This window comes from Molossus molossus, unplaced genomic scaffold, assembly GCF_014108415.1.
Source record: "Molossus molossus isolate mMolMol1 unplaced genomic scaffold, mMolMol1.p scaffold_m16_p_13, whole genome shotgun sequence".
NCBI lineage: Eukaryota > Metazoa > Chordata > Mammalia > Chiroptera > Molossidae > Molossus > Molossus molossus.
In genome coordinates this window covers 54,120,395-54,132,592 of record NW_023425348.1, presented here as the reverse complement: position 1 = coordinate 54,132,592, position 12,198 = coordinate 54,120,395, and the positions used below count along the sequence as shown (strand labels likewise).

Here is a 12,198-nt window from a genome sequence, read left to right as displayed (position 1 = left end):
AGAAAACGAGGGAAAGGGGGTTGTATAACTCCAACGTGGGGAACGGACTGCGGGAACAAAGACTGGAGGAAGATGAGACAGCCACGCCAACGCAGACTCAGAAGGGATCTCCGACTTTACGCAAGTGGCCCGCACCTCCACGCTGCCCGGCTCCCCTTACGCCACTGGCTCGGCTCCGAGCCTTCGCGAATACGGCTTTGCGCACTGCGGCGGGGCTGCGCCGCAACCGAGCTTGGCCCCACGGCTCCTCCCCGCCATCCTGCGCGGATTGGCGGTAAGCAGCAGCCAGGCTGCTGATTGGGTGGCGCAGGAGCCATTCGGGGCGGCTCTGGCGGGTTCGGCTGCCCCAGAGTGATAAGTTCGGCTTCAGACACGCCTCAGCGCCAGCAGTGAGTCGGAGCTCTATGGAGGTGGCGGCGAGTACTGGGTGGTGGCTGCAGCAGCGACTCCTGTGAGCTGAGAGTTTCCAGCCGTTCCCGACTCCTTCCTCCCCCTTCCCTCCCCCTTTTTTGTTTTCCGTTCCCCTCCCCCTCCCTTCCCCGTCCCCGACGGCCGGATCCTGAGGAGGCAGCTGCAGTGGCAGCTGCTTGAGTTCTCGGTGAAGGTGAGTGGAGCCGCCGCCGCCGCCGCCGCCGAGTGGAGCGCTCTAAAATGGCCGCCGTCCCCAAGCCGCTTCTTCTCGAGCGGTACAAAATGGCGGCCGCAGGCGGACCCGGGCGGGGCGACCCTCTTCAGCGTTTCCTCCGCGCTTCGGGCGCTTGGAAATTCTTCGCCTTTGTTCTCCCTGTCCGATGTCGACGGAGTAGAAGACGGCGACCCTGGAGGCCCCCGCCGTCCTCGTGGCTGCGGGGCCGGGACCCGGGCGGGCCATGGAGCGGGTGTGTTCGGACCGGGAGAGAGCGTGGCGGGGCCGCATGCGCCGCCGCGGGGAGGAACGTGGGTCGGCGGGAGGGCCCGGCCGTTGGCGCGGGACCAGCGGAGGCGCAGGAGTCCCGGAGACCGGCCTCCCGGCGGGGAGGTGTGTGAATTCCCCACGCCGGCCGGGAGCGGCAGGGCTGTGCTTCGTGGGGCAGCGAAGGGCATCCCCGCGGGCCGCCCCTGAGACCGCGGAGGGGAGGGACACGAGGGCTGCTGTCCTTTGTCAGTTGGGGGGGGGATGCGAGGCTGGTGTCAGCCCCTGGGGACTCGGGTGGAGGGCGCCCTTTTGGAGGCGGCGGTGGGAGGGGGCCCCTTCCCGACTGGAGAACAAAGAGCCGGGCGCTGGGCCGGCGGGTCGGCCTCCGCTCCTGCTCGCCGGGCTCGCCCCCCGCGGCTTCGCGGCCCGGCTCGGAGACACTCCCGGGCTCGGGCCTGGGCCCGGTAGCGAGGAGCCCGCTGCTCTTTTGTTCCCAGGGAGGGAAGAGACGGGCGGAGGTGCCTGCTGCCATGTTGTGGCCCCGGCCTTCCGCCCGTTTAGTGCCGCCGCTGCCCACCCTGGCCCCTCGCGCATCTCCTCGGTGCCCCCTGCGGAGGGAGACTCGGAGAGAGGACGGGCGGGCAGGCCGCCTGTCCCTGGTCGCGTCCGCCTTGTCATTGGGGCGCCGACCTGTTGGGACGTTCCCCGCGCCGTGTGCCTCTGGTGAAAGTTAGATTTCTACGGCCGAGCTCATGCTCAGCTTGAAAGGCGGTGGAATGTGGCTTTTTCTCAGATTCGGTCCTAGCAGTTGAGATGTGCTTGTATTGCGGTGAAGGCTCTTTGCATTCTTGAACACGAGGGAATCTCCTGGCGGCTGAGCGGAACAAAATTGGACTGCCTGTTGGAGTACGCTTGGTTTTAGTCTCCGGAGGCTGCAATGCAGTGAAAGTTCCGCCGACTGCAGTGCCACGACCCGAAATAAATTACAATTGAGGGGGATGTAGGTTTGTATGTGAAATGGTGTCTAATTGTGTTATTCTTTCTCATTCTAGGTTTTTCATTTCTCCCATCCCCATCCCTCCCCACCCCATCCATTAATATTATTCTTTTGAAGATTCTTCATTGTCAAGCCGCCAAAGTGGAGAGTGCGATTGCAGAAGGGGGTGCTTCTCGTTTCAGGTAGGTGTACGTTTACTTTGGGGCAACTGTTAGAGACCAATCACAAAAAAACAAAATCACACCAAATAGTTCTGAATAAATGTGTTGTACATTTAATTTATCGTGTGTCTTGTTCGTTTTTTTAAAGTCCTTAAATTTTCACTCTCTTCTGTTAATTGCCATGTGAAAAATAAATGTGCTCAATGATTTGGCTTTCCATTTGGCCCAAGTTCAGTCTCTGTCTGTGGTGTAATTTCTCAAATACAGGATACTTAAAGAGATCTTTTGTCCCTCTGAATAAAACATACTTGGGGTATAGTTTTTAAACATGTTTTTTCTTTTAATCAGTGCTTCTTCGGGCGGAGGAGGAAGTAGGGGTGCACCTCAGCACTATCCCAAGACTGCTGGCAACAGGTATATAACAAACATGAAAACAATGACTTTTACAAATACCAGATTTGTATTAATAGTCTTTGTCATGCATAACAATATATTTATGGCAGTAGACATCAGGAATCCTAACCTTACTGGGCATGGTTTTTGCTACATAGCGTAAATTTAGGTTATATATGTGACAAGGTCATGAGACATTAGAAAATCTTGGTTCCCAAAGTGGGGCAGCATTGACATCACTTAGGAGTGTATAATAGAAATGTAAATTATCAGGTCCTCTCCAGACCACTCAAGTAGAAACTGGGAGTGGGCCTAGCAATCTGCTCTAACAATAGCTCTTCAGGTGATTCAGATGCACACTTGTTTGAGAACCACTGTGGATTGTGAGTTTTTAGTTGTAAGGGAAGTTGAGAAACCCTAAACTGGAATTTTTGTATTTAGAAGGATTTCTGATCATTTTGACAGTTGATATATGTAACTGTGTTACATTTGAAATTGTCTCAGTTTTAATTATAAATTTATTTTTACTAGCGAGTTCCTGGGGAAAACCCCAGGGCAAAACGCTCAGAAATGGATTCCTGCACGAAGCACTAGACGAGATGACAACTCCGCAGCAAACAACTCCGCAAATGAAAAAGAACGACATGATGCAATCTTCAGGAAAGTAAGAGGGTGAGTTTATAAGTCTATTTGGTCCTTTCACTAAAAGGAATGAAAGAAGAACGTATTTCTTTTGTGGATAGGCTATATTACTTAGAAGGGAGTGTTTATGCCCAAAGTGTATATTTAACAGATGTCAGTGTTGACAGTTTTATCTTAAAGAGCAGCACCATCAGTATTAGGGGGCATAGAGTTGGTTTCAGCCTGTTGTGCTGACACTGCTCACATGTAGTGTGTAACCCAATGAGGTACACAGAACAGGTCTTAGGTCTTGTATCTAGCCTTGATAATAAGGAGGCTCTTGTTCTCTGGGTTTTGAGGATATGTGAAAGGATTTCTTGTCAGACAGCTGGGGACCCCCAGTTAGGTACAGAAATTATCGTCTAAATTACAATGAGAGGTTTATTTAAATGTCTCTGGTTAGGTTGGTAAGAAGAAATGTCTTCATGATACTAAAGGGAGATGGTAGAAGAAAAAAGTTACTGCAATTTAAAAGCTGTTTTTCAACTTAATTCTTTGTGTGTTGGCTGACACTTAAAGTGTGATTCCTTTTCCCCCAGCATACTAAATAAGCTTACTCCTGAAAAGTTTGACAAGCTATGCCTTGAGCTCCTCAATGTGGGTGTAGAGTCTAAACTCATCCTTAAAGGGGTCATACTGCTGGTAAGTTAAATGTTGGCTTAACTGAAAGGGAGAGGAAAATATTTAACAAACCCATGTTGGTTTTTTTTACACTTGTATTATTGTTTAAAACTCTGAGGTGTGAGCTAGATAAGAGCATTTTTGAATAATGGTGATTTTTTTTTTTTAAACCCACTAACTTTTAATGGCATCAGATTTAAGAGTTGAATTTTACATTGTTCATACTATATGTATGCTTGGAAAGTTAACAGGCTTATCATAAGCAGGCTGTGTATGCATTTTTGTTCTGTTTTTCATTCTGTGGAAACACCATATTTTGATCTTGGGGTGAATTGTATGATAATAGATAGGACATTCAAGTGTCTGTTTATAGTTTTGATTTTCCACATATTTTCAACTCTGGTGGGGGGCTGACTAGTATGAGATCTGTACAACTGGACTTTTTAAAGACATTGTAATAGCTAACATTTAAATACTTGTGTATTTCCAGGCTGTGTGCTAAGCACTTTACATGCATTATCTGATTTAGTTTATTAATCCTTACAAAAGAAGTTTTCTTATTCACAAAATATAAATGAGGTATAGGGAATTTGAGATCTAAGATTATTAAGACTGCAGAGAATTAAGTTATAAAGGGAAGGGTTCTTTAAGTTGTCATATTTAGTATTTAAAATATGACATTTCCTGTAGATTGTGGACAAAGCCCTAGAAGAGCCAAAGTATAGCTCACTGTATGCTCAGCTATGTCTGCGATTGGCAGAGGATGCACCAAACTTTGATGGCCCAGCAGCAGAGGGTCAACCAGGACAGAAGCAAAGCACAGTAAGTGGTAGTGTTTGCTTTGCCTCCGTTAAAGTTGATTTGAAAGACATCATTAATAGAACTTGCCATATGTCTTTTGTTTCTATAGACATTCAGACGCCTCCTAATTTCCAAATTACAAGATGAATTTGAAAACCGAACCAGAAATGTTGATGGTGAGAATTTATATTTGATACTAAGCTGTAATAGTACTGTACGTTGTCAACTTAATCCTGAATGTTGACTTTATTATTTCGTATTTCTTCCAGTCTATGATAAGCGTGAAAATCCCCTCCTCCCCGAGGAGGAGGAACAGAGAGCCATTGCTAAGATCAAGATGTTGGGGAACATCAAATTCATTGGAGAACTTGGAAAGCTTGATCTTATTCATGAATCTATCCTTCATAAGTGCATCAAAACAGTAAGTATGATTAAGAATTAGGTTTAGGTAATTCATGAGTACACATAGTCATTTGGGGGAAATGAGTCAACTATAACTGCCTTTGCCATCTGAGAATGTTAGTAGACTATTTTAGATGGCCAGCAAAACTTTAAATGTTCTGAATACAGAAGCAAGTATGCAGTGTATGAGTTAGGGTTAGAACTGATGACGGACTTACGTTAAATTGCTTAATTTGGAGGGATTTCTTCAACACAGACCAAATAATAGTTCCTAGACACCATAGAACTATGAATCAATGCAAAATAAGGGGAAGTATTACATAAATGTAAGATATTTGTCAACATAGCATTTCTTTTGGTAGCTTTTGGAAAAGAAGAAGAGAGTCCAACTCAAAGATATGGGAGAGGATTTGGAGTGCCTCTGTCAGATAATGAGGACAGTGGGACCTCGATTAGACCATGAACGAGCCAAGGTATGTGTGTTACTAACGAATAATACAAGTAGTTTGTCTTAGTTTTATTTAAATCAGATGACATTTTTTGTGATATTTTAGGGGGTTGCCGTGTTTAGTCATTAACCTTGACTAGAATCTAGTAGTCCTAAAAGCTTTAAATAGTATACATTTGCCATATTTTAATTACATATTTTTTTTCTTTTATCAGTCCTTAATGGATCAGTACTTTGCCCGAATGTGTTCCTTGATGTTAAGTAAGGAATTGCCAGCGAGGATTCGTTTCCTGCTGCAGGTAAAACTGGTTTCTTTAATTATGTTGGCGAGCGCACTTTTTCTGTTTTGAATATTAAAATGAAACTTATTAGAACTGTTTTTCAATTAAAGGATACCGTCGAGTTGCGAGAACACCACTGGGTTCCTCGCAAGGCTTTTCTTGACAATGGACCAAAGACGATCAATCAAATCCGTCAAGATGCAGTAAAAGTAAGTTTTTTGTTTTTTTCTTTTATCTAGTGGGTTTATAACCAAGGGACCCTCTTAAAACTTGTTTGAAACTATCAGCTAGCTGGTGGAGCTCAGAAATTATATAAGTAGCACTTTGATAATCTACAATTTTTTTTGTTTTTCCCCAATATAAGTATTTTATTCACTTTTTTCCCCAAAGGATCTAGGAGTGTTTATTCCAGCTCCTATGGCTCAAGGGATGAGAAGTGACTTCTTTCTGGAGGGACCGTTCATGCCACCCAGGATGAAAATGGATAGGGACCCACTTGGAGGACTTGCTGATATGTTTGGACAAATGCCAGGTGATTTTGAACAAAACAGTGGTTTGGTTAAATTAAAAAAATTAGTATAACATAGTAGTAGAGTTGTAAAAAGTTGTCCGTGTATGTATTTCAAGGTAGCGGAATTGGTACTGGTCCAGGAGTAATCCAGGATAGATTTTCACCCACCATGGGGCGTCATCGTTCAAATCAACTCTTCAATGGCCATGGGGGTCACATCATGCCTCCCACACAGTCGCAGTTTGGAGAGATGGGAGGCAAGTTTATGAAAAGCCAGGTAAGAAGACATTTACGAATGTTTAGGCAGCAAGTATGAAACCCTGTAATGTGTGCTTTAGTCTTGCTTTTTAAAAAATGTAAATACTTGAGGGTTGTGTGTGTATTTTTCTAAACCAAATTCCCATCTGTGGCAGTTGTTTTAAACTGGGTGAAATGAAACGTTTATTAGTAAAGTACTGGTAAAATCACTTTATTTGACAGTTAGGTTAGATTTTTATTCTTCCCTGTTTCATCTTTTTTTACTTTCTCTGGGCAAATTCAGTTAAGCTTTTCTTAAGGCTTGGCTCATCCCTTTGGTACTTTATTACCATAATTTGTGGACCCCTTTTTATCTAGACTTTCTTTCTCCCTTTCTGAAATAGGGGCTAAGCCAGATCTACCATAACCAGAGTCAGGGACTCTTATCCCAGCTGCAAGGACAGTCGAAGGATATGCCACCTCGGTTTTCTAAGAAAGGACAGCTTAATGCAGATGAGGTACATTTGCCTATGTTACTTAATATACCACAGTTTGTCAATTCAGAAATCTATTGCCCGATGATTATAAAAAGACGCGTTGTTAAGAGGACTTCATGCTGGAGTTCTTTACCTTCTTTCTCTCTTTTCTGTACTACTTTTTCTTTCTTTTGATGTCCAGCGTCCTGTGAGCGAAGATTATGAGATATGAGGGCAAGTCTCTTAAAGTGTTTTAGCTGAGAACAAGGAAAATGGTTGTCAAGATTTTGATTGTAATTTCCCTCTAAATAGAATTACTTAACTAAGAGTAAAGCAAGGTATTTTCTAACTTACTGAATTTGTTATTTTAGTGATGCTAGTTCTAGGAGAATTCTGTTAAGTACAAGATTTAATAGTATCTTATCCTCTCGTGTATCAGATCTTTAGTTTTTTTGCCAGAAATTAAACCTGTTGACAAAGGAGTACCTTTTTTGTTATTAGTGAAACTTAGATTCCTGTCTTAGATTCTGTCATGTTTTGTATATACTGAATTAATCTTAGGCTTTTGGAATGTTGTTGCCTTTAGTATCTTCTCCAACTGCATGTTGTTAACTTAGATTTCTGTTTTGATTTGTTTTCAATTCTAGATTAGCCTGAGGCCTGCTCAATCGTTCCTAATGAATAAAAATCAAGTGCCAAAGCTTCAGCCCCAGATAACTATGATTCCTCCTAGTGCACAACCACCACGCACTCAAACACCACCTCTGGGACAGGTATGGGACTCTATAGTATGGCAACTTTTTCTACTTTGAAGATTAAAGATTTTTTTCCTTTTTATTTTTTTAAAATTATTTTTGTTACAGATGTTTCTCCTTTTCCCCCCATTAACAATCCTCTTCCCGATCCCGCCCACCCCCCCAGCACTGTTGTCTAAGTCCTTCGTTACACCTACAGGCATATAAGTTCTTTGTTTTGTTTTTTTTTGTTTTTTTATGTATTCCCTCTAAGTTCACAAGTTTCATTTTTAAATGTTTATTAAACATTCATACCTATTATGTTGCTGTTTTGTTTAGACGCCTCAGCTTGGTCTCAAAACTAATCCACCACTTATTCAGGAAAAGCCTGCCAAGACCAGTAAGAAGCCACCACCCTCAAAGGAAGAACTACTTAAACTAACTGTAAGTTTCAAATAATCCCATGGTCTAGTTCTTGAAGTATATTTGAGTTTTAAAAAATAAAAGCACTGAAGACATTTGGATTGTTCTTTGCAGGAAACTGTTGTGACTGAATATCTGAACAGTGGAAATGCGAACGAAGCTGTCAATGGTGTAAGAGAAATGAGGGCTCCTAAACACTTTCTTCCTGAGATGTTAAGCAAAGTAATCATCCTGTCACTAGACAGAAGTGATGAAGATAAAGAAAAAGCAAGTTCTTTGATCAGTTTACTAAAGCAGGAAGGGATAGCCACAAGTGACAACTTCATGCAGGTAGACCTTTTCTGATTCTGTGAGAACGCTTTTCATTCAGATTTGAGAACTAATAAGCTGACTGTTATATCTTCCTTTTAAGGCTTTCCTGAATGTATTGGACCAGTGCCCCAAACTGGAGGTTGACATCCCCTTGGTGAAATCATATTTAGCACAGTTTGCAGCTCGTGCCATCATTTCAGAGCTGGTGAGCATTTCAGAACTAGCTCAACCACTGGAAAGTGGCACCCATTTTCCTCTCTTCTTACTTTGTCTTCAGCAACTAGCTAAATTACAAGATCGAGAATGGTTAACAGAACTTTTTCAACAAAGCAAGGTCAATATGCAGAAAATGCTCCCAGGTAAGGGAATGCTGGGGAGTTGTTGGTGGGGTTTGGTTTGGTTTGTTTCTTTAATGCTGAGTCTAGATTGCTTGGTACCTTGAGTGGGTTTATATAGGTTAGATGGTATGATTGTCCACAATAAGCATTACCTACCACAAGTATATTTCACTTTCATTAAAAGCTACGGTTTTTACCTACTTTAATTTGCTTCAAACGTCAAAATTGAGTTTCTTTTGTTGGGTTAGTTCTTTATTCTTTTTCAAGAATTTTGTACATTTGGGAAATCATTACCTAATGATATAAATGGCTTTGTCTCTTCAGAAATTGATCAAAATAAGGATCGCATGTTGGAGATTTTGGAAGGAAAGGGACTGAGTTTCTTATTCCCACTCCTCAAATTGGAGAAGGAACTATTGAAGCAAATAAAGTTGGATCCATCCCCTCAAACCATATATAAGTGGATTAAAGATAACATCTCTCCCAAACTCCATGTAGATAAAGGATTTGTGAACATCTTAATGACTAGGTAAGAAAAAGTGGGCCTTCTTAAAAAGTCTATAGGACAAGGGACTAAAAATTGTCTGTTTCTAATTAGAAAATTTGTTTTTGGGTTCTCTGTAGCTTCTTACAGTATATTTCTAGTGAAGTAACCCCACCCAGTGATGAAACAGATTCTTCCTCTGCTCCTTCCAAAGAACAGTTAGAGCAGGAGAAACAACTGCTTCTTTCTTTCAAGCCAGTAATGCAGAAATTCCTTCATGATCATGTTGATCTACAAGTCAGTGCCCTATATGCCCTTCAGGTGCACTGCTACAACAGCAACTTCCCCAAAGGTGAGAGACTGATACCAGAAGAATGGCAAGGATGGGGTGATTTTTAAACAGCACACTAAATGAGATTATCTTTTGTCTTTAGGCATGTTACTCCGCTTTTTTGTTCACTTCTATGACATGGAAATTATTGAAGAAGAAGCTTTCTTGGCTTGGAAAGAAGATATAACCCAAGAGTTTCCGGGGAAAGGCAAGGCTTTGTTCCAGGTAAATCTTCTAGAAGTTGGGTCTGCTTTTTCATTTTACTTTATATTACTTTAATGAAGAGACTTTAAAACTAAAACTGAAAGAGCCTTTGAAACTGAAATACAAGCAAAATAGTCTTAGTGGTTTGTACATATTCTGCACTGTGTACACACTATGGTAAAGTAGGCAGTGAGCAGCAGCAAAATGAGGTAAAGCTATGAACTAAAAGACTCCAGTCCTGGTGTGGTGTGTGTGTGTAAGATGTTAGATTAGAGGTGGCTAATTATTTTTATTATTTAAGTAAAGCCACTTAGAAAGATTGAGTAATTGTGCAAAATTTGGTTTAGACTTTATTAAAAATGCCAGTGAAGAGGAAATTGCTTCTTCTCATAGCTTGATTTTGAATCTTAATGGAATTCTAGCCCTAGGGGATTCTAAAATGACAAAGCAAGTTCCAGGCTAGATCCCAGAGATTCTGACTTAATGGGACTGTGGTTCATAATCCAGGTGGTTACTATACTAGTTTTCCAGGGGACCAGGCTTTGAGAAACAGTGGTCCACAGTGTCTTTTTACTCCTAAGATTCACAAATTTCATGAGGATCCATCACCCTTGAAGCATTTACACTTTGCTCTGTGCTTAGGGAATCTGATCTAGCAATTTTGAGATGGAGCTAGAAGTCTATTTAGGAATTTTGAATCCTCACCCAAGGACATATTTTGTTGACTAGGCCTGGGGATTGAACCTGCAACCTAGGCATGTGCTTAAAAAACAACTTTAAAACTAACGTACAAATAGTACATTTGCAGTATGTTCTGGAGGCTGTTTGCAATTATAAAAGGTTGTAGTACATAAAACTGCCCTTTGTTGGGTTGTGGCTAGTTGTGTCCTGGATCAAAGCTTCTGTTTTGAGTTTTCCTGTCAGTACTACCTATTTTTTTACATTACAAATTAATTTACAGGTGAATCAGTGGCTAACCTGGCTAGAAACTGCTGAAGAAGAAGAATCAGAGGAAGAAGCTGACTAAAGAACCAGCCAAAGCCTTAAATTGTGCAAAACATACTGTTGCTATGATGTAACTGCATTTGACCTAACCACTGCGAAAATTCATTCCGCTGTAATGTTTTCACAATATTTAAAGCAGAAGCACGTCAGTTAGGATTTCCTTCTGCATAAGGTTTTTTTGTAGTGTAATGTCTTAATCATAGTCTACCATCAAATATTTTAGGAGTATCTTTAATGTTTAGATAGTATATTAGCAGCATGCAATACTTACATCATAAGTTCTCAAGCAGAAGGCAGTCTATTGCAAGGATCTTCTTTGCTGCCAGTTATCATAGGCTGTTTTAAGTTAGAAAACTGAATAGCAACACTGAATACTGTAGAAATGCACTTTGCTCAGTAATACTTGAGTTGTTGCAATATTTGATTATCCATTTGGTTGTTACAGAAAAATTCTTAACTGTAATTGATGGTTGTTGCCGTAATAGTATATTGCCTGTATTTCTACCTCTAGTAATGGGCTTTATGTGCTAGATTTTAATATCCTTGAGCCTGGGCAAGTGCACAAGTCTTTTTAAAAGAAACATGGTTTACTTGCACAAAACTGATCAGTTTTGAGAGATCGTTAATGCCCTTGAAGTGGTTTTTGTGGGTGTGAAACAAATGGTGAGAATTTGAATTGGTCCCTCTTATTATAGTATTGAAATTAAGTCTACTTAATTTATCAAGTCATGTTCATGCCCTGATTTTATATACTTGTATCTATCAATAAACATTGTGATACTTGACATCGTTGTGTGACTTGAAGTTAGCATCCACCAATTTATGAAGAAACAAAAACTTGAAAACTTTTAATTCTTATTACTCTAACTCCCTTTCCATGACAAAACCATTTCTCCTCAGGTCAGGTTACTGGAAGTAACCAACATACAAACAATTCCTATAATCAAAGGCAGTGCTGAGGTCGCAAGTCTCATCGATTTGGAGTACATTGCTAATGGATATCAACAGACTTTTCATACTGACATGGTGACCTCTGAGAGACTAACCACCCTCTTGACCAAGACGGCATGGCGGTTCATCCTTCAGGCACTCCCAGCGGCTGCTGGTTCTCTTAGGGGAGGGCCTCTAGGTAGACTAGTAACCCTGACAGAACTTTGATGTCTTCGGTGCTCTATCTGCTGGCTTATTCTCCAGGAGGGGCAGTGAGTAGAACCAATGTTTGTGTCCACTGAAATTTTAACATAACATTCCTAGCTTTGGGTGGATATTCTGAGTACAGTGAAATTAAGGCTAAGCAAAGACTTGTACAAACATTTTAGATGAAAGATCTCTAGGAAGCTGACTGCCAGGCTATGGAAAGAATGAGCTCTAAATCACATTATTTCTAGCCCTCTCCCCAACCTTCCCCATCAAGGAAACTGGGTTTTAACCTAGCAAATGTGTATCTTTTTTTTTTTTTTTTT

General features: G+C 41.8%; 1 protein-coding gene and 1 non-coding gene across 3 annotated transcripts; both read left to right on the top strand.

The window, feature by feature from the left end:
• The first annotated feature begins 358 nt into the window (after positions 1 to 358).
• EIF4G2 (eukaryotic translation initiation factor 4 gamma 2) lies at positions 359 to 11,520 on the top strand. 2 transcript variants are annotated; one of them, XM_036260237.1, is made up of 22 exons: positions 359 to 604; positions 1,948 to 2,074; positions 2,402 to 2,467; positions 2,978 to 3,118; positions 3,667 to 3,769; positions 4,439 to 4,570; positions 4,659 to 4,725; positions 4,819 to 4,970; positions 5,314 to 5,424; positions 5,615 to 5,698; positions 5,791 to 5,889; positions 6,071 to 6,212; positions 6,308 to 6,468; positions 6,833 to 6,946; positions 7,552 to 7,677; positions 7,978 to 8,082; positions 8,176 to 8,391; positions 8,474 to 8,732; positions 9,036 to 9,240; positions 9,336 to 9,547; positions 9,630 to 9,751; positions 10,692 to 11,520. In XM_036260237.1, the coding sequence occupies exons 8-22, from the start codon at positions 4,887 to 4,889 to the stop codon at positions 10,755 to 10,757; spliced, it is 2,106 nt and encodes a 701-aa protein (XP_036116130.1). In that variant the 5' UTR covers positions 359 to 604; positions 1,948 to 2,074; positions 2,402 to 2,467; positions 2,978 to 3,118; positions 3,667 to 3,769; positions 4,439 to 4,570; positions 4,659 to 4,725; positions 4,819 to 4,886; the 3' UTR covers positions 10,758 to 11,520. The 2 variants fall into 2 exon arrangements, with proteins under 2 accessions (XP_036116130.1, XP_036116131.1); XM_036260238.1 differs by lacking the exon at positions 6,833 to 6,946 and having other exon boundaries at positions 374 to 604.
• LOC118629196 lies at positions 7,000 to 7,142 on the top strand. Its single transcript, XR_004959431.1, has one exon. It is a non-coding gene; the product is annotated as a small nucleolar RNA SNORD97 (small nucleolar RNA).
• Positions 11,521 to 12,198: the final 678 nt, after the last annotated feature.

Bases quoted from the DNA above. Each gene is read 5' to 3' on its own strand.
- EIF4G2 (XM_036260237.1), top strand. From the start codon at position 4,887: ATGTTGGGGAACATCAAATTCATTGGAGAACTTGGAAAGCTTGATCTT. The intron at 5,425-5,614 runs GTATGTGTGTTA...TTCTTTTATCAG, and splicing joins TAGACCATGAACGAGCCAAG to TCCTTAATGGATCAGTACTT. The intron at 6,213-6,307 runs GTGATTTTGAAC...ATGTATTTCAAG, and splicing joins TATGTTTGGACAAATGCCAG to GTAGCGGAATTGGTACTGGT.